Below are 19,127 nucleotides of genomic sequence, written 5' to 3' on the forward strand. Positions count from 1 at the left end.
TAACGATAATAATAACAATAATAATAATAATAAACAGATGAGGCCTATGTAAAATATTTAAAAATATGTTTATGATGTAAAATATTAAAAATGTATAAAATATGTGTTTTATGCTGTGATTTAAAAAATTATTTTTTTTAAATATGCATTTTATTCCATGATATAAAATGTGTAAAAAAATGTATTATGTAAAGTATTAAACACTGAGTAGCCTGAGTAAATTATTATTATTATTATTATTATTATTATTAATATTATTATTATTATTATTATGTCATTGTTATGAGGAATTGATGTGCTCTGTGAGATGCAGGACACAATTATTGAGTCATGATTAACCCTTTTAAACTCAAACTATTGATTTCTTGCAAAAATAACTTCAAAGAAACACAATGCAACCACAAATAGACACAAAATGATGTAAAAAGTAAAAAAATATATATATCAAAGAGATATAAATCAGACACAAAACGACCAGAAAATGACAAAAATTAAGTAAATTAATATTATTTAACAGCCTCAGAGGGTTTAATAATCTCTACGGTGCAGGATGTGGCAGCCTCTGTCCTCAGATCCTCGATGTGGATCAGAAAAAACTCCAGATCAGCAGAAGCGGGACCCCTCCTCCAGGATCATCATGCATGTGTCAGGTAGCGTGTGCACAGACAGAGTTCACAGTGATGTTTTTTTTATGCTTTCCCAAATTATTTTTTGAATGATTATAAATTATAATGCTGAAAAGTGTGTGATTACTGAGGCTCTCTTTCTGTTTTGCAGTATTTTGCTGCCATGCAGTGGTGATTAAATTACCAGCTGATGTGCAACAATTAATTAGTGCATCATTTACCTTTTTTTTATTATTATTATTTTTTAAGGAAAGCCAAAACTTTAAATTCCTGAATTCCATTCTTCAATTTCCTTTAACTTTATTGGGAAAAAACCTTGAAGACAAATAAAATGTGTTAAATTAGATGTAAAGTTTAGATGCACTGCGCTGATTAACACCACATGATTATTATCATCAGTGTATGTAATTATAAATGTTTTCCTTTAACTGTCCGTTTAGTACAGAAGTGTTATTTAGTTTCAGTCTGTCTTTCTTTAAAAGACGATGACAATAACTGATGTCTCGATCTGTCACTAATGAAGCTTTGTGGCTGCATTTTGTGGTCAGAGAGTGCCCTCTGCTGGACTGTATGATGAATGATAAACTGCACTGTGAAGTTCTTAACTTTTTATACTTCTTTTAACTCTTAATACCCGGAGAGCCTTCAGTTTTCGTTTGATGTCCTTATAAAAACATGAAAAAGAAAAAAGAAAAAGAAAAAAGAGGGACATGTGCAGAAAATGATATTAAAAAAATGATAAAAAAGTCTGTAAAGTCTGTAACTGTAATGCAGAGCTGAGTAAACTATAAGTGAAATTATGTATTTCATTCTGCACACGCATGCATTTGTTTGAAAATTAATAATGAAATAAAAAATTGATTTGGAGTTATGAGAGTTTTTGTCACATTATCCTGAGCTTTTGTATGAATTCACACGTTCAGGCTCCCTGTCTAATTCAATACAACTTTTCTGGGATGTTTAAATTTAATTTTCAATGTTTCTAACTTCACCCAGATGCACAAACTAATCTGATTGGATGTCTCTCAGCCAATCACAGGTTACTACATCATCTGAAGTGGACCGCAGCAAAGCCACGCCCCTTTTTTAAACAAGCGTGGACGACTGTGAGGACAGGAGACAGGAGACAGTGTGAGGTACAGTTACAGCTGTTTATATACTGTTAAAGTACATGATTTGTGTTTAAACTGTGTTTAAAGTAAATATGAGATACTGTCATACACACGTCAAAAAGTCATGTAAAAGATTCGTGGATTTTACTCTTTTTTTCAAAAATATCTGAGTGTCACTAAAAAAATGAAATCCTCTTTAAACAGGGAAAAAGACAATTTTACTGAAAAATGGGGCAAAATGACCAAAAAACATATACAATTACTTTAAAGAGACACAAAACAACCAGATAGAGACACAACGAAAAAGACACATAGTTATTTATGCATAACAAACACAAAGGGACACAAAAGCCCCCCCACAAAACACAAAACGACCAAAAAACATACAAAATGACCTCAAAAAGACACACAAGGAAACACAAAACAAATACTAATAGACAGAGAAGAACCAAAAGAGACACAACATGACAAAAAAAACACATAAATACTTTAAAGAGATACAAAATAACAAGAAACTGACACAAAATATAAAAAACCCAACAAAACGGCCTAAAAAAGATACAAAGAAACACAAATACACAAAAAACAATTACAAAGATACACAAAACAGCCACAAAGAGATGCAGGGGAAAGTCCAAGAGACTTAATTTTACTACAAAATTGGGAAAACAACAACAAAGACACACAATATGACCAAAAAAGACACAAAACAACCACACACAGTTGTGTTCTTGCAAACTGCTTTCCGGCTGAGGTCTTGATTTCATTAGTAGTAGTTGTCATATTTAACCACCAGGTGTCAGAGTTTCAGCAGCTCGGGCGGCTCAGTGCGCAGAGGAAACACTGCAGACAAAACATGACAGAAGACTTTTCAAAATAAAACCCATTTCCACCTGCATCAGAGCAGGAGAGGCTTTTATTTTTTTAGGCGCCGTAACTTAACCGGATGTCTTATTTTGCAATTTTCTGCTCGAGCTTGACGCATGCTTTCATGGCAACATTTAGAGGCTGGTCCACGCGTCACACACCATCACTTGTGTGTACATGAATACTACGCACTTGGAGACAGACGCGGAGACACGATGTGACATTTGGCCGCGCGTAATTTGCGCATTTGGAGAGCGGTGCGCATTGAACGCGCCGCCGTGTGCGCGATGATTTGAGTGTTTGTGGACGCCCGGTGCTGTTGGAGTGAGTCCAGGGATGCTGCTGCGGCTTGTCTGGCTGCCGGAGTGCCGCCGCGCAACGAGGGGCTGCGCCCTGCACATCTGCTGAGGAGGAGAGCGGATCTGGCGTTTGTTTGCCGACCTTCTGATCCGACGATGGATCCCTTCTGGGACATTTAAGCATCTTCTGCTGGGACTGTGGGAGCGCGTATTCCTCCTCCTGCAACATGGGGAACAGTTTCTCCAATTTGGGTGCCTTCCAGTCCTTGCACATAGTCATGCTCGGGTTGGACTCTGCGGGCAAAACCACCGTACTCTACCGGCTCAAATTCAACGAGTTCGTCAACACGGTGCCCACCATCGGCTTCAACACGGAGAGGATCCGGCTGGGCGGAGCGGGGGCCTCCAGGGGCATCAGCTGCCACTTCTGGGACGTCGGGGGCCAGGAGAAGCTGCGGCCCCTGTGGAAGCCCTACAGCCGCTGCACGGACGGCATCGTGTACGTGGTGGACTCCGTGGACGCCGAGAGGCTGGAGGAGGCCCGCACCGAGCTGCACAAGATCACCCGGTTCGCGGAGAACCAGGGGACCCCGCTGCTGGTCATCGCCAACAAGCAGGACCTGCCCCGGGCGCTGGATGTCGGGGAGATAGAGAGGCAGCTGGCTCTGGCCGAGCTCAGCCCCTCCACCCCGTACCACGTCCAGCCGGCCTGCGCCATCATCGGAGAGGGGCTGGATGAGGGCATGGACAAGCTGTATGAGATGATAGTGAAGAGGAGGAAGTCACTGAAGCAGAAGAAGAAGAGGCAGTGATAGCACTTTTTTCTTTCTATAGAAATATACGGACTTTGCAGTGATATATAGCAGATAAAAATGAAACATTGCAAGCCTCATATATGACAGGAATATATTTATAGTGATGCTACACGAGCTAAAATACCAATATGTGACTCTGAAGTCATTCATGATTGTTTATGAATGTTATAGAGGGAGATAAAGCTGTCTAAACTCCATCCAGCAACATTTTAATTTGCAGAAAGCAACTAGATCATTGATAATCAACTTATGGGGCCGATAGGGTGCCGGGAGCCCCCCCACCACCATTTTTAATTCACAATTTTAAAAAAAGTGATTCACACTGGGGATTATAAGGAAATACTTAGATAAAAGTGCATAAAACAGCATCAAAATAGAGCTTGTTAACTAAACAGGCCACCCCGACAGACGCCCCTAATGTCCTTAATTCTTAGAAATGTCCTGAAATCCTAAAAACGTCCAAAATTTCTAGAAACAAACTATAATCCTAGAAATGTTTTAAAGTCCTAGAAATTTCCTAAAATGTCATACAATTGTGGAAATGTCCAAAAATCAGAGAAACTGAAAAAATCCCCAAAAAGTCCTGAAATCGTAAAAATGTCTCAAAATCATAGAATTGTCCTAAAAATCCCAGAAATGTCCTAAAATCCTGAAAATGTCCAAAAATCCTAGAAACATCCGAAAATCTCCTAAAATCCTAGAAACATCTTTAAATCTTAAAAAGTCCTTAAATCATGAAAGTGTCCTAAAATCCTGTTAACATGTTGGGAGCTGCTGTGAGTGGCCCCTGGCCTCCTGTCGTTCTGTAAAAGTGGCCCCTGAGTAAAGCAAGTTGAATGTCCCTGATCTCGATCCTCACAGTATAAATCTGACTGATATAAACGTGCAAATTCCTGCTAAAATGTATGGATACTCTGCCTCGTTCTGCAGGTTTAACCCTCTTTTAAAGGCGGATTAAACGGCCTGTGAGCGAGTCGCTGCTGCAGAATCACTAACAGGACTGTGTGATTCGAGATATTTCGATAAAGTGTGTGGATGTTCTGGCAGAGCGCCGCGCGGCTGCCGAGCGCAGACTGTTGTGAATGTGGTTCGGGATGCACTGATGCTGTGAGGTGGTGTTACACCAAAGATGACTCCTCTCTGTCTCCCCCCGTCGTTTTATTATTTACAACCCTCCCCGCCGCTCTGAGGTGAAAATGTAAAGTTAATGCTCGAGATCCCAGAAAATATGTTGGCATTGTATTCTGCAAACCACGGGGACGTTAAATTTGTGTGTTATTACTTATCCTGCACTTGGAAACTTTATTTATGTGTCAGCAATGCTGTGGTTAACGTGAGGTTAGGTCAAGGCCCCAGAAAACGCCTGGTTATAATAAGGAAAGGACCATGTTTTGGGGGTTATCTTCTGCCTTGAGATGTAGTGACATCTTGGTTAAAAAGAAATAAATAAATAAAAAATGCTTCTCATGGCAGTATCCTGATAGGCAACACAGCATTATCTTGGTTAATAAAATAAAATAAAATAAAAACTTTTTGTAGCAGAATGCCAGCTGTAAATACTGCAGTATCTGTGTAAAAAAATACACATTTTTTTGCACTATCTTGGCAGTAATTGCAGCAACGTCTTAGTAAAAAAAAATGCAGCTTTTCTTGGCTGAAAATGCAGCAATAGAGAAAAGTTCAAGCAGCGCACACATCCAAAAGTGATAAAAACTAGGTGCTGGACAAGCAAAAATAGAAATAGATAAAATAAAGTCTGCACACTCGTGCATGCTCCCATGAAAATGTTTTAGATTACCTCCACAGCAATGCTGCTGTACGAAAAAAGCAGGTTTTTGTAGCATTATCCTGACAGGAAACGCAGGAATGTCTCAGTAAAAAGCAAACTTTTTTTTGGCACATTCCCTGCAGAAAATGCAGTGATGTCTCTGTAAAAACAGTTCATTTTTGTGGCAGTATTTTGCTGGAAACTCCTAATATCTTTGGAAAAAGCAACATTTCTTTTGCAAAATCCCAGCTGGAAAAGCAGCGATGTCTCAGCTGTGAATGTTGATATGATACAGTGAAACATAAAAATATAACACATCCGTGGTTTGCAGAAAAGTACATTTTCTTGAGACACTTTGTTGGTTCTGGAGGTCGCTCAGTCTAAATACTCAAGTTTTAATAAGGTGACCGAAGTCTCAGATTAAAACAGCTTTTGTAGCGTCGCAACTCAACAAAACCGCTGATTTATGGGGGATTTTTTTTTTAAAAAAAGGGGGCTCAGTGTTCGTTGCTCACAGGTTCAAGATCTTATGTTGCATTTAATGCAAACATATGTGCCATTGATTCTCTTTATGGAAACAATACGTCTTAAAAGGAAATTTGCATCATTGCAGTGGTTCCACATTATACAATTAATTCATTGACCCTCAGCTTATTTTTGCACTTTGAGACATTTTGGTGTTTCTTCCTCAGAGAACCTCCTTCTATTAAATCTCCCCCCAGAAGCCATATTGGAGGTCTGATTTTGACTGTTCACGTTCAGCTTCACGTGCACCTGTAGCTCTGTTTTTTACCTGGGTGCAGCGTTGCAATGTTTCTTCCAAGAAAAGTAGCTGCGAAATGAGTCGCCAGTAGACACCGAGTGTTAGTCCATAGACAGTTAAAGCTTATAAATCTCCAGATGCAGTGATTTTGAAATGTTTGAAATGCATCAGAAATGTTTTTCGTTGGCAGAAAAAATGCTGTATTTGTTCCAGGGATCACAAACACAGACTGATGTAGCTGTTTATGTTATTTATGCATCAGACACAAATGTAGGTGTAAAAAACGTCACAGCGTTACTTGATGACGTCAAATAGCGCCACTTGGTCACTGATTTTTTGCATCAGACACAGACAGAAAAAAAAGGCATCCTTTAGCGGCTGTATGATACGCCATCCAGTGATGTCAGTTTAAAACGCCACAGGACAACAACGTGATTTAAGGACGTGGAAGTCCCGATATGTCGGGCGGAAAGAGTGCTGGATGAGTCCAATAACACCGGACTTTTACCCAGGAGGCCTCTATGAAATAAACATAAATTCAAGGTGTTTTACTTACGTACTTTTATTTTGAAAAAGTCTGCATCTAACAAGCAGAAACGGTTCGATTTTTGTGAAAACGGCAGTGTTTTTTAAAAATACACTATGCATTTAAACCTTTGAAAATAGGACCATTTTGTGCTGCATTCAAAAATTTGGAATTCGGACAAACTAGTTTAAAAAATTGATAATCCGCAAATTAAAAGAAATTAGTAAAAGTGACAAGAAAATTGTCTTAAAAAAGAGAAAAAGAAAATTATTTTAAAAAAATAGGGAAAATATCCAGAAAATAGTATTTATAATTATAAGACATATATATATTTTAAAAATATATATACTATTTTATTAATTTATTTAAATGTTTGCACTTTCTTTTCTGGCCATTTCCTTTTTGTTTTTTTACTTTTTTTCCCAGAATTGTAAAACAAATTTTTCTTGTTTAATTGCTTCTTATTTTAATGTCAAGCCAATATTTTGCGCGTCATATGAAGACGTGAATGACCAAGTGGCGATATGTGACGAGTTTGGAGTGAGACTGTTTTTTCTTTTTCTAACACATTTCCCTCATCAGTGCTGTTTTATATGAATTCTTTGTTTTAATGTCAGAGTTATTTTGCAGCTGCATCTCGTATCAGGAAACCAAACAAACGTCAAATGACTATCAAGCCTCGTTTATTCCCTAAAACCCATTTGTCCCGACAAAATTACCACAAAATACTGTTTGTCGTCGATTATGTTTCATTTAAATCCCCTAATTTTAGTGTCAGCTGCTCCTGAGAGTTGTTTTGAACACTAAAAAGAAACCTGTTGTTTTAATTTTAAAAAGTTCAGGTTGCCCTAAAATTTTCACTTGACTGAATTTAAAAAGAGAAGTTTTTTTTTCTCAAATTCAGCCAACTTAAACATTTAAGGAAGCCCAGACGGTAACTTTTTTAAGTTAAAACAAATAGTTTCTTTTTCCAGTGAAGCGAGACGAGTGCATCCCGCAGTGTGTCGACCTGCTGGCAGTGACAAAGTGTCTTCCTGTAATGATGAAAAAAAAAATCAACGGGCTGGAACCTGTTCTGCTGCTCCGAAAAATGGCTTTTCCTCCTATTGAATGATATATAATCATAAAGTTTCCCTCCAGTTGAATGATAAACCAAAACGTGCAGCGTGGGGAAGTTTTTTTAATCAAATTAGTGCCGATTTAGTCCCCAACTCTACAACGTTAACGTACGACGCACACGATTAACAGCTTGCAGAAAAGTTCGTGAAAGTTGCAGAAATTAGCATTTTGTCTTAACTGACAGGACTGTTGAATGTCTCACATGGACTGTTGATTAATGCCGCGTTCACGTCACAACAGAAGAAGAAACAGGGTTTTGTTGCTGCAGCACCATGTCCTCAAAATAATAATGGATTTTAAATGATAAACTGTCGCATGTTCCTCTTTTTTTAAGCACAGTTTGGTTAATTTGATTTTAATATCCTGGAATGCAACAAAAATGCCCAAATATCATACATATAATAACCACAAAGGGGCAAACTTGATTCTTTTCATTTATTTTGCAGTTAAAATCGCCATAAACCCGACGTGAACGTGGCATCCTTTTCTTCCTGCAGTAATCAGTCGAGCTGTGTTCAACATTGCATGACAGCCACTACTTCAGACAATGTAAATTATACAGTATAGTGTTACAGCCAAGATACAGCAAGACCAAACAATGTGTTACATGCCAAAATGGAAAAAAAAGTAAAGTATTTTTGGGATTAAACTCTTTGTAATTGAGCGTGTGTGATGTCTGGCTCGTGTTTGGTTTCTGAAGCTTTAATCAGGGTGGGAAATTCCCGGCAGCGCTCCGATAAGTGCCAGTTATACACTCTATCTTGTCTTAAGTTAAACAAGATCTACTTTATTCCTCCTTATATATTCTTCTTATTGCATGAACAACTTTACCTGCTGACACCTGCTGCACCTGCGGCTTGTTGGCAATTGTCAAAAATTGTAGAAATTGACTCAACTTCTCTGCCTCTAAAATAATCAGCCAATATCATCTACATATTTACATTTTTATTTAAAGCTTAGTGTCTGAATGAGATTTAAACTTTGAGAAAATGTGATTTCATCTTTAAGTTACAAATTCATCCTAAAAAAAAAGGTTTATTTGTGTTTAATTTTGTTAATTAAAAATTTACCAAAGTAAGAAATGGGTGAGTATTGATCAAAGTTTTAAAAATAAATACATATGGAGCAGATAGCAGTCTTAAAATGACAATATACAAGAAGGCAACAAGAACTTTTGGCTCTACTGATTTCTGAAGTGGAGCTGTGTGAGGTTTTTATCGGTACCAATCAGCAGGAAAACATGTTTGCATTGAACGTTTCTGCAAATCACAGATATGTTACATTTGCAATAATGCCGTGGTTAACGTGTGGTTGGGTTCAGGTACATAAAAGCTCTGTGTTTTGGTTTGTAATAGATCATGTTTGGGCTTAAAATATCCCATTTGGAGGGCACAATCCTGGCAGGAAAAGCAGCAACGTCTTGGTAAAATAAAATGGCCTTTTGTGGCACTATCCCTGCTGACTGGTTGCTACAAAACACCTATGTTTGGAGCCTAAAACGCAGAAGGAAAAACACTTACGGGTCACAATGAAACACCCAAGTTTGTGTCCTAAAAAGCTGCGTAAAAAACACAAATGTGTCGCTACAAAAAGACCACATTTGGAGATTAAAAAGCTGCTGGAAAAAAAAAATTGGTCGCTCATGATTGGAGCTTAAACACTTGAAAAACATTGGTGGGTTGCTACAAAACACTCACATTTAGAGGCTTAAAAGCTGCGGAAAAACACTCGTGGGATCATGTTTGGAGTCTAAAACACTGCTGGAAAATACCTGGATAGGTTGCTACAAAAAACACCCACATTTAAAGTCTGAAAAGCTAAAAGGAAACAGCTGATGGGTCATTACAAAACACCCAACTAGATAACCACCTCATGCAACCCCACTTCAAAATATCTGCTCTGTCCCTTTAAAATAAACTTTTTTCGATGCCCAATTAATGTCAATAAACGATGCAATGATGTCGTTTGGATAACATATTTAGAATTTGATATAAAATGCAAATCCACTTATCTCACCACCAGAGAGCAGTTTTAGTAGTATCTAATCAGTCTCAAATACTATTTCCAGAGAGTAAATGTTTTCCTGCTTGTTGTTTACTCCTCATCTCTGTCTCGTGCCAAATTTACCTTCCTGCAGTCATTGTGTTTACAGCCCAACTGTCTCCCATCTTATTATTATGGTCTGTGTAACTCAGAGCTGCTGTCATGTCAAAGTGAAATCACTGATGAGGAAAATGTTGTCCTGCGACTGTTATTTACTCGTTTGGCATGTTTGTACCGTGTACTTTGTGTTCCTGAAATAAGACAGGGTTTTTTTTGTTTTATCTCAGCTCTGGGATTAAACTTGTTGTAAGAGTGCACATGTTAACTGATTTATCAGACATATCCGGAGCTGGAGAAATGAGCTTATAGACAAACCTTTTTTTTTACTTCAGTAAAAGTAGTCATACTGCATTCTTGAAATACCTTGTCCTGCAGTCATAATCCTACAAGTACAAAGTACAAGTACAAAAGTTTTAGCTGGGGCTGGGCTATAAAATGATAACGATATCAATCACGATATAACTTTTCCTCGATTGAAATATGAGACGTAGTTGAAAGAATGTCGCGAGTGCAGTGTCCCGATGCAGTGAATGACTTTGACTCTAGAACAGCTGAGTGTTTGACAGCCACAGCATTTCATTAAGGTGGATCAAAGAGCTGATGTCCAGAGCGGTCCGGCTGATGTCAGCTGATGTCTGTCTGCCCGCTCCAGCGCGAAAATGTCCGACAGCCCGCTCCAGCGCGAAAATGTCCGGCAGCCCGCTCATCCCTGAGTAGTGATTTGATGTTTATTGTGATATCTGTTATTTGGATAGATATCAGTTTTGGTAAAAAGTATTATAACATGTACTTTTGATGTGAAAAGACCTGTACTAAAGCATTGGTACTGAGTAAAAGCTGTGCATTGTGAGTTTCAAAAGGCGTTAACCTCATTATCTGGTGAAATATCACTTGAGTTATTGCTGTTATGGATGTAGAGCCTCACTAACTCCATAGATATTCTCTTTTATGGTAATTTTGAGGAGAGTAAATGTGACTTTACACTTGTTTATAGCCTTTCTACTCCACAGTTTCTGTTCCCAAACCCTGTAAAAGGCCCGTAAGAGCCAGTTTATCTCCGCACTACAATAAATATTCCTCCTCAGTGTCTCCTTTTCAAACCGCTGACAGAGCGTAGAGGTTTCATCTCTTCCTTTGTTTCTCTGCCTTCTTCTCTGCGTCTTTCCGTGGGTGGCCGTGAATGGGATTTTGCGTTTTTATCTGTGTGTTCTCCTGGATGATAATCCCTCACGCTTCCGTCCTCGCCATTCAAAATGGAGGACTGTCACGTTTCCCGCTGAGCGTGCAGAAGCTTTGAGCGCAGGAAAACAACACTTAACGTATTTTAAAATCCATCTGGATGGCGCCGAGTGTGCAGGAGCGTGATTGTTGAAAGCTTGTCCGATCTTTGTTCGTGGAACAAACCTTTTGTCTGATGGGAAGGAAATATGTTTTGATTGATCTGCTGCTCAACCAATACGCTTTGAAGGCTGCTACTTGTTTTTTTTTTAAGCAAATTTAAATAATTTCATGCAGACTTTTCCGGTGTTTGCCTGTGATGTTTTGTCTGTGGACGCTTTTCTTCTTTTGTGTCCAACAGGCTGCAGACAGAATCTGTTGTTGCATAATCTCAGTTTACTGTTTCATGTTGGTAAAGGCAGCTTGTGTTGAGTCAACAGAGGCTTTAAGACTTAAAACCAGTCCGTCTGTTGACGATAAAGCCGCATCGATTCTGTTTGTTCCAGTCTAGTTTCTGCTCTACTCTTGGATTTGCTTTTGTCTGAGTCGGTGTTCGCTCGTGTCTTGATCCACTCTGATCTCAGTCTTTCCAAAGCTCGCAATGCACTGTACAATATTTTTACAAATATTGTGTAATTCCAGCTCCCACCAATGAGTAAATTGTCCGCAATGCAAAGCCAGAGTTTAAAATTTAGGTCTCTCTCAAATTACACAAATTGAAATTGCAAATATAAAATATGTCTGATGGAAACACATCATTATAAAAAAAAAAAACACGTCCCATTCAAAAACTATTTTGTGCTCACATGACGTGGAAAAAAAAGCCATATTTTGCAAAACTGCAATGAACCTGTCGTGTCCGCATGATACACAGCTGGACGATGTCAGAGCGAGGCTCTGCTGGAGCGTAATATGTGGACGTGGAAGTCCACTGCAAAGCGACTATGATTTGGTTTGAGAATGTGTTAAAATTACATACCTATTTTAACTTAAAGCATGATGTTTTTTGTGAATCTAATTAAGTGGTTTCTTAGTTAATGGCGACCACAACAGTTTGACAATTTTAATCACTTATTACAAGTTTCATCCAGGAGACTTTAACGGGTACATCTCATATACCACTTTCCCACCAAAACAGCATCTCCACTGCCAGTGAACACACCGCACCAGTCTGCCTTTCTGTGTGTGTGTTGTTTTGGTGGTGTGTCTATGCAACATCACAGACAGGCCGGAGAACAGGTTAAAAGTAGACAGTAGCAGGAACTGAGTTTTTTAAAAACTTTTCAGTTGTTTCTTCTCTTTCTATATCTCTTAATTATTCCTACTCTCTTTCAGACTCGGTGCAGATGTATTTGGATCGGTGTTTTAGTGCAGCTTAGGAGGAGATGGAGGGTAATTAGTGATGGCATGTCATTACATCTCACTGGTTAGGGAGCTGAAATTACTGCGTTCACCTGGGTGTTGTGTTCCCATCACTGCCGATCGGAGTCGGAGGTGATAAAAACCTGTGTGTACTGCAGAGTCGTTTGATCCGGGTGAATGCCGATCGTACGAATTCTCATTGTATTAAAAAGCCAGATGTTAGCAGATGTTAGCGGGTATTTTGTGCAGTGGGAATGAAGACTACCTTCAGCGTTGGTACCCACGCTCAAGGCACAAGAAAGTGTTTGTTTTTGAGGACCTGGGATGACACCATGTTGGATCTTTGTCTTTTCGAACTCTGATCCAGTCTTTAAATGTCAGTGTCTTCCTTTCTGAAGAAATGTAGGCATTTGTCTTTTTAAACTCTTGGCTTTCTGCGCTGTGGTTTCTGTCTCTCCAAGCTCTGCTCAGTCTTTGTCTACAACTGTAATTAAAGAGACAGGCGCTAAAACACAGCGTGTCAGGCAGAGGGTGAATACAGGCCTGTCACGCAGACTGAATGAGACAAATAATGGGCTTTTTGAGCATTAAAGCATGTCAGTGTTTTCTAGTAGACACCAAAAATACTATTATATTATAAACCTGAAAATGAGCAGAATATGTGACCTTTAATGGTCAACATTTACAGACATCTTGACCTGTTACTCTAAAAAGACTCCAGACTTACAGACTTGATTTGTCTTTGGTCAAAAATAAGTGACATTTTTCAGGTTCAAACCTTTAATTTGACATTAAATTACTTGTTGACGACTCTGGCGTCTCTCTCTATCCCCTCTCACTTTCTCTGACCTGCAGCCTGTAATTAAAATGATAATGAGCCATGTTTCAAACTCGGCCTCGGCCGTGACGACAGCAGTGACTCCCGGTTCACCCCGGCGCACTGCGGGCAGGAGGAAACACTGCCGGATTAGCCTCCGCCTGAACCGGCTCGCTGTGCTGCTAAACCCCCCGAACATAGTCCACACTGAGTGTGTGTGTGTGTGTGTGTGTGTGTAACTGTGTGTGAATGAAGGATGATTCAAAACCAACGGGTACATCTGCATATAGGTGTGATTTGCATTTGAATGCAAAGATTTCCAAAGTGGCCGTTGATCCATTCTGAACAAAAGAATAGAAATTATGATGTTTTCAGTTTTAAAACAGCAAAATTATGGATATTCTCTCAACATGCACATGCAACATCACCTAATTTATTCTCAGCCCTTATTTTAGGTCTAATGTGGATTTTGGGACAGAGTTGGACAAATTATTAAAACAGAACCAAAAAAGAAATTAGACTTAATCAAAACTTAAGCTTAGTAAAGAAAGAAGCACAGATTTAACCTTTAACTCATTCTGACTTTGTAAAACTCTTCTTTTTACACTTTGGACTGCTGCAATGTTTAATCGGTTTTACAATATATGTTTTTATCTCACGATTTTATGATTTTAAGTACTTAATTTTTGTTTAAAACTTTTTTTTAAAATGTCCTTTTATGCTAAATAACTTCGCTGGCCTGCTTTTAAAGCATTTTATTATGCATTTTTTGTATGAAAGGTGCTATATATAAAAAAGTTTGTTATTATTATTATTATTATTAGTAGTAGTAGTAATAGTAGTAGTAGTAGTAGTAGTAGTAGTGGTAGTATTTGAAACTGGAGCAGAGAAAGAAGAGTTAAGATAGGACTGAGACTATGGGACGAGGTCTTATTTACGTAGCATTATGACTTTTTTCTTGTAAAATTACAACCTTAATCTTATAACACAACTTTTTTCTTGAACTAGTATGACTAAATTCTCAGAATATTTTGACTTTTTGTCTCAATATTTTTTTTTTTCATAATATTGTGACTTTATGCTCAAAAATTATGATTTTCTTTTCATCTGTCATCATGGCACTTAAGCAGTGCTGCCGACATACTTCAAGTTTAAGATTATGTTGTGTTATGCAACACAGCTGAGACATATTTTAAAGAAAATGTTCAAATCCTCCAATGCTGTCCTTTTGCTTTGCAACTGTCAGTGTCTGTCTGTAAAATCTGACCATGTTTTTTTATGCACAGACATGAAAACTCAACTCTCAACAAAATGAAAAGGAGTAGTTTTTACAGTATTAAAGCTAAATTCAGCTGTGATTTGGTGCCTCAGAAACAGCAGCCGCTGCAGGTCGACCTCCTCCGAAATGAGAGAAATCTGCTCAGATATGTTTTCTGTGTAGGTGGCAGCGCAGCTCTGATTCTCTTTGCTGCTGTCAAAGCCAATTATTTCATATGCAGCAAACACACATATACAAACACACACACACACACACACGCAGAGGGATTCACAGATGGGATTTCGCAAATGCTGGGGCAAGTCGGATTGTGACAGACAGGATGAAATTTCCATTAAATTACGTTTTTCAGAAGAATCATAATTTTTATTCAGTGAAATTTGCAGGCCAGAGTGAACCCAAGCCAAAGTTATTTTTATTTTATTTTATTTTATTTTATTTTATTTTATTTTATTTTATTTTATTTTATTTTATTTTATTTTATTTTATTTTATTTTATTTTGTTTTATTTTGTTTTATTTTGTTATTTTCTGTGCTGGCTGTATATGATTTTCTGCTACTTTCCAATAAATCCAAAAATTAAAAGTAGTAAAATGAGATGTGAGATAAGGATCTAAAGAGCAGCAGGCGTGAAGAAGTTAAAAAGGAGAGTGAAAGAAATAAAAAGCAGATGCAGAGTGACACGGCTTCAGATTTATTACTTTAATGACAGCTGTTTGGAGGAGCGTGTCATTAACATGTTAAATTACACAGCCCACCTCTGTAATCCAGAGGGTGGGTCCCTCTCATTTGGGGCTCTCCCAGAGGATGCTGGGAGCTGACAGAAATAAACCGTGAGCAGCCCGACCCCACCTCACACTCTCATCTGTCCGTCGCTACTTTTAGATTATTTTCAGAGACGTGAGTTTGTCTGGAGAAGATCACGCCTCTGATATCAGATGATCTTCCACCAACAAACCAAAGTCTTTTCACAGTCGCTCTAAAAAAATACCTTTTTTCAAAAATTGTACATTATAGACTGTAGAATATGTTAAATGCATCCATTTATAACGAAAAAAAAAACATTTTCCTAAAATAATGCATTGTAAAAACTGCAAAATCCAATGTACTAAAATAGAAATCTGAAAAAATCACCTCAGACAATAAAAATATAAAAGTAAAAAATATATTTAAAAAAAAAGATACAAAAAAGATAAAAATGAATCAATTAAAAAAAATTAAAAATGTATATTAAAAAAATGTCAGTGAAAAAAAAGTTATGTAAAAAAATAAAGTCATAGTTTTAATAGATGTATTTTTCCTTTTTTTTCTATAACATTATTTTAACTGATTAACAAATAGAAGTATTAATATAGGTTTTCTGGACTTTTTTTATTTTTTATTTTTAGTTTGTTGAACTTTTCTGGCCAGTATGCTCCTTTTGTTTTTTTCTGTGTTCTTTAAAAAAATCAAATCAGATTTCTCAGGTTTCAGAAGTTTAAATGCTTTAAAATGCATCTAAATGCAGCACAAATAAACTGATGCTTTTTCGGGTGTTAGGGGATTTCAGTGTGTATGTTTCAGTTATATGGGAGAACATGGTGGCTTTAACTTGAGTATATTGCCCTCTTGTGGTCGAGCCCAGGCTTGACAAAGTGTATGTTTAGTTTGAATTTGAACGTTTACATTAAGAACAAGGAACTGGTTTCTTCGTGTATTTTCATATATTATCTGTCTGTCTCTCTTTACTTCTTCTTCAGCCACATTTGACGCGGCTCGTCTTCTGCAGAGGGACGATGTCAGCGACGGTTGGTGATGTTGCCGGACGGCAGGAAGCTTCTGCAGCCAGTAAGCTGCTCATCCTCATGATTTTGACAGAGCTAATGAAGCTGAAATCTGAACTAAAAAACACCTAAATGTGTATTTTTTGTCAATTCATCTAAAAAAAAAAAACTTAAAATTATTGATGCAATATTGCCCAAAATTTCAAAGTTCCTTAAGTTAGATAGCTTATATTTGAACCAAACGGTGACTCATCACAGGTTTGTCCTCTCAGGTGATTCCCGACTGAAGCTTCGTCCCAATAAGGAGCCCGAAGTTTGAATTTTATCCACCTGAGGATCCACTGATGCAAACATACATATCTGTGGTGAATTAATGGAGGTAAAGTGACAAAAGGGTTTCAGGGGTTTTATTTCGTCTTTGCACTCGTCCTGCTACGGTGTTTTTTTTAATAATATGAGTAAAGTATACAGTGAAGAATAATCAGTGAAGGGTTCAGAGGGTTTTATTTACTGTTTGCACTTCTTTCTGATGCTGTGGGTTCTTTTAAAAAATGCGCTACTGTTGCAAAATTTGGAATCAGCTGTTATATTGATATTTTTCTTTATTCCATTTAAAAACATATTTTATTAGATATTTAAAAAGTATAAATCACATACTAAAGGTATTTTTTACATTTACAGCTGTTGCATTCTTGTAAACGATGTATGGCAACAATGCCTTTAGGGAATTTCTTCAAACTTGGCACAAAAGTGCACTCGGATTCAAGAATTAACTGATTGGAAATTGTGACCTTCAATCTATCTCATTCTTGTGAACACAACATCTTAAGAACGCTGTGACGGACTTTTCTTCAAATTTACCTACAAACCTGCCACCAAAACCATCACGTATCCTTTCTGATAAACCACACGACCTTTCTGCTTGACCCTGATTGGCTGAGATTCAGACGAGCTGTGACCTCGTTACTAATAATTTTTTTAAACTTGAGCAAATCAGCAACCAACTTTGCAAGAAAAGTCTCACAAATTTTAAGAAATAAGTAAAAGGTGACAGAAGATTACATGAAAATTAGGTATGTATGTTTCGTGCAGAGCGAAAACATACAATGCCTTTGCAGAAAAAAGAGCATATGTCAAAAACCAAATATTTTACAACGTTCAAATAACTTCGGGGGAATTAATATATATTTATTCATGTTTTTATTTTTAAAAATCATTTGGATCAATATGTTTTGTGCTTTTATTTTTAAAAATCGGATGAAAAAAACATTAAATTTTTACAATTGTTTCTTTTAATGACACAATTTTAAAACTTCAATCGTTGTGGTTTATGACTTGCATGAAATTTTCAGCTCAGGTTGTGCAGATTTTTGGGATATGAGGTGAAGATACTCAGAGAAATGACATCACAGTCAGCAAAGATATCAATGTCGGTTCTGGCGGACCGTTTCTATTGAGAGGGATCGAGCTGCTGCTAGGTTTTTGGGAGATATTATGGAGGCTCAGCTGAAAATACAATAGTACAACCACGAACAGAGTTTGGTAAATTCCAAAATACCAAACACTGTTAACATTTTATTAACCAAAATTAGATTTTCAGAGAACAAGAGGGGGTCTGACTGCGAGCTGGTTATCTGCTGAAGTGACTCCGTCACTCAGCCGAGGAGGAAAACACACACATCCAAATGTCAAACGGATGTCGGACATAAATGAAAACAACATGCTGCATTAAGCCGTGTGCTCAAAAGCTCCCAGATTATGAATGCACTGAAAGGAAAACTCACAGACCATATAATGCAGAAAATGCTGCTGGTTGGTTTTGAAGTGGTTGCATTCTGCAGTTTGTCCAGCAGAGTGCGCTCTTACCACATTTTTTACGCTACTCTCAGTATGGCTCTAATAAACACACAATGCTCACAATAAAAACACAATCAAAACCAAAGTTTGTGTCTGTGTTTTTTTCATCAGTTTTTGTCAAAAAAACAAACAGACATTGTGATATAATTATGCCTCAACAGATGAGCTTTAGTGAAAATAAACACCTTCCACCAATCCCAGTCTCATTTAAAGTAAAAGAGTTTCCTGGTTACCTGTTTGATTGCATAATGTTATTTTACAGTTTGGTGTCAGGACTCGAGCCAAGCATAAACAAAGCTGTTGTTACGTGAGAAAAGGTTTCTGGGAGCCACGTGGCATCAAACACCTAATTTTTTGCATTCTGGGGAAGTTTTATGCTCTGATTTATGGCTTAAATGTATTTTTATGTAAAGAAAAACAAATTTCAGGCGATAATTGACAATTAAAAGTATAAAATAGGCTCTTATGAACTGTAATACAGCAATGCTTTCAGGCATTCTGTATTGCTATAAATACTTTTGTCTCCTGCAGATCAACTTTTCCAATATCAGTCAACATACACAATATGTGGGTGGATTTTTTAAGGAAACGTGCCTGTGGGTTTGGAAGACGTTTTATATTTTAAAATTTGTATGTTTTTTTCCTTTAAAATGTTTAGTGATTTTTTTTCTTTTTTTTCTTGAAATCTTTTGATCTTTTGACACTTACATACACATATACATATATATACATATATATTTTTTTCTTTAAAGTTTTTTTCTTTCTTTTTTTTATTTAAAAAATAGAATCACAATTCTTTTAAAATGTTTTGGGTATTTTTCTAAGATAACATGCTT

General features: G+C 37.3%; 2 protein-coding genes across 2 annotated transcripts; both read left to right on the top strand.

Moving 5' to 3' along the window:
* The first annotated feature begins 241 nt into the window (after positions 1-241).
* On the top strand, positions 242-18,530 carry LOC148185455 (uncharacterized). The gene is made up of 4 exons (XM_088074501.1): positions 242-650; positions 1,656-1,762; positions 16,411-16,498; positions 16,707-18,530. Exons 1-4 carry the CDS (start codon positions 551-553, stop codon positions 16,751-16,753), a joined length of 342 nt encoding a protein of 113 aa, XP_087930627.1. The 5' UTR covers positions 242-550; the 3' UTR covers positions 16,754-18,530.
* arl4ca (ARF like GTPase 4Ca) lies at positions 1,838-8,558 on the top strand. Its single transcript, XM_088074500.1, has one exon. The coding sequence runs from the start codon at positions 3,132-3,134 to the stop codon at positions 3,714-3,716; it is 585 nt and encodes a 194-aa protein (XP_087930626.1). The 5' UTR covers positions 1,838-3,131; the 3' UTR covers positions 3,717-8,558.
* Positions 18,531-19,127: the final 597 nt, after the last annotated feature.

Source organism: Plectropomus leopardus, chromosome 24 (assembly GCF_026936395.1).
Source record: "Plectropomus leopardus strain MGB_pleo_1.0 chromosome 24, ASM2693639v1, whole genome shotgun sequence".
In the NCBI taxonomy this organism is placed as follows: Eukaryota; Metazoa; Chordata; class Actinopteri; order Perciformes; family Serranidae; genus Plectropomus; species Plectropomus leopardus.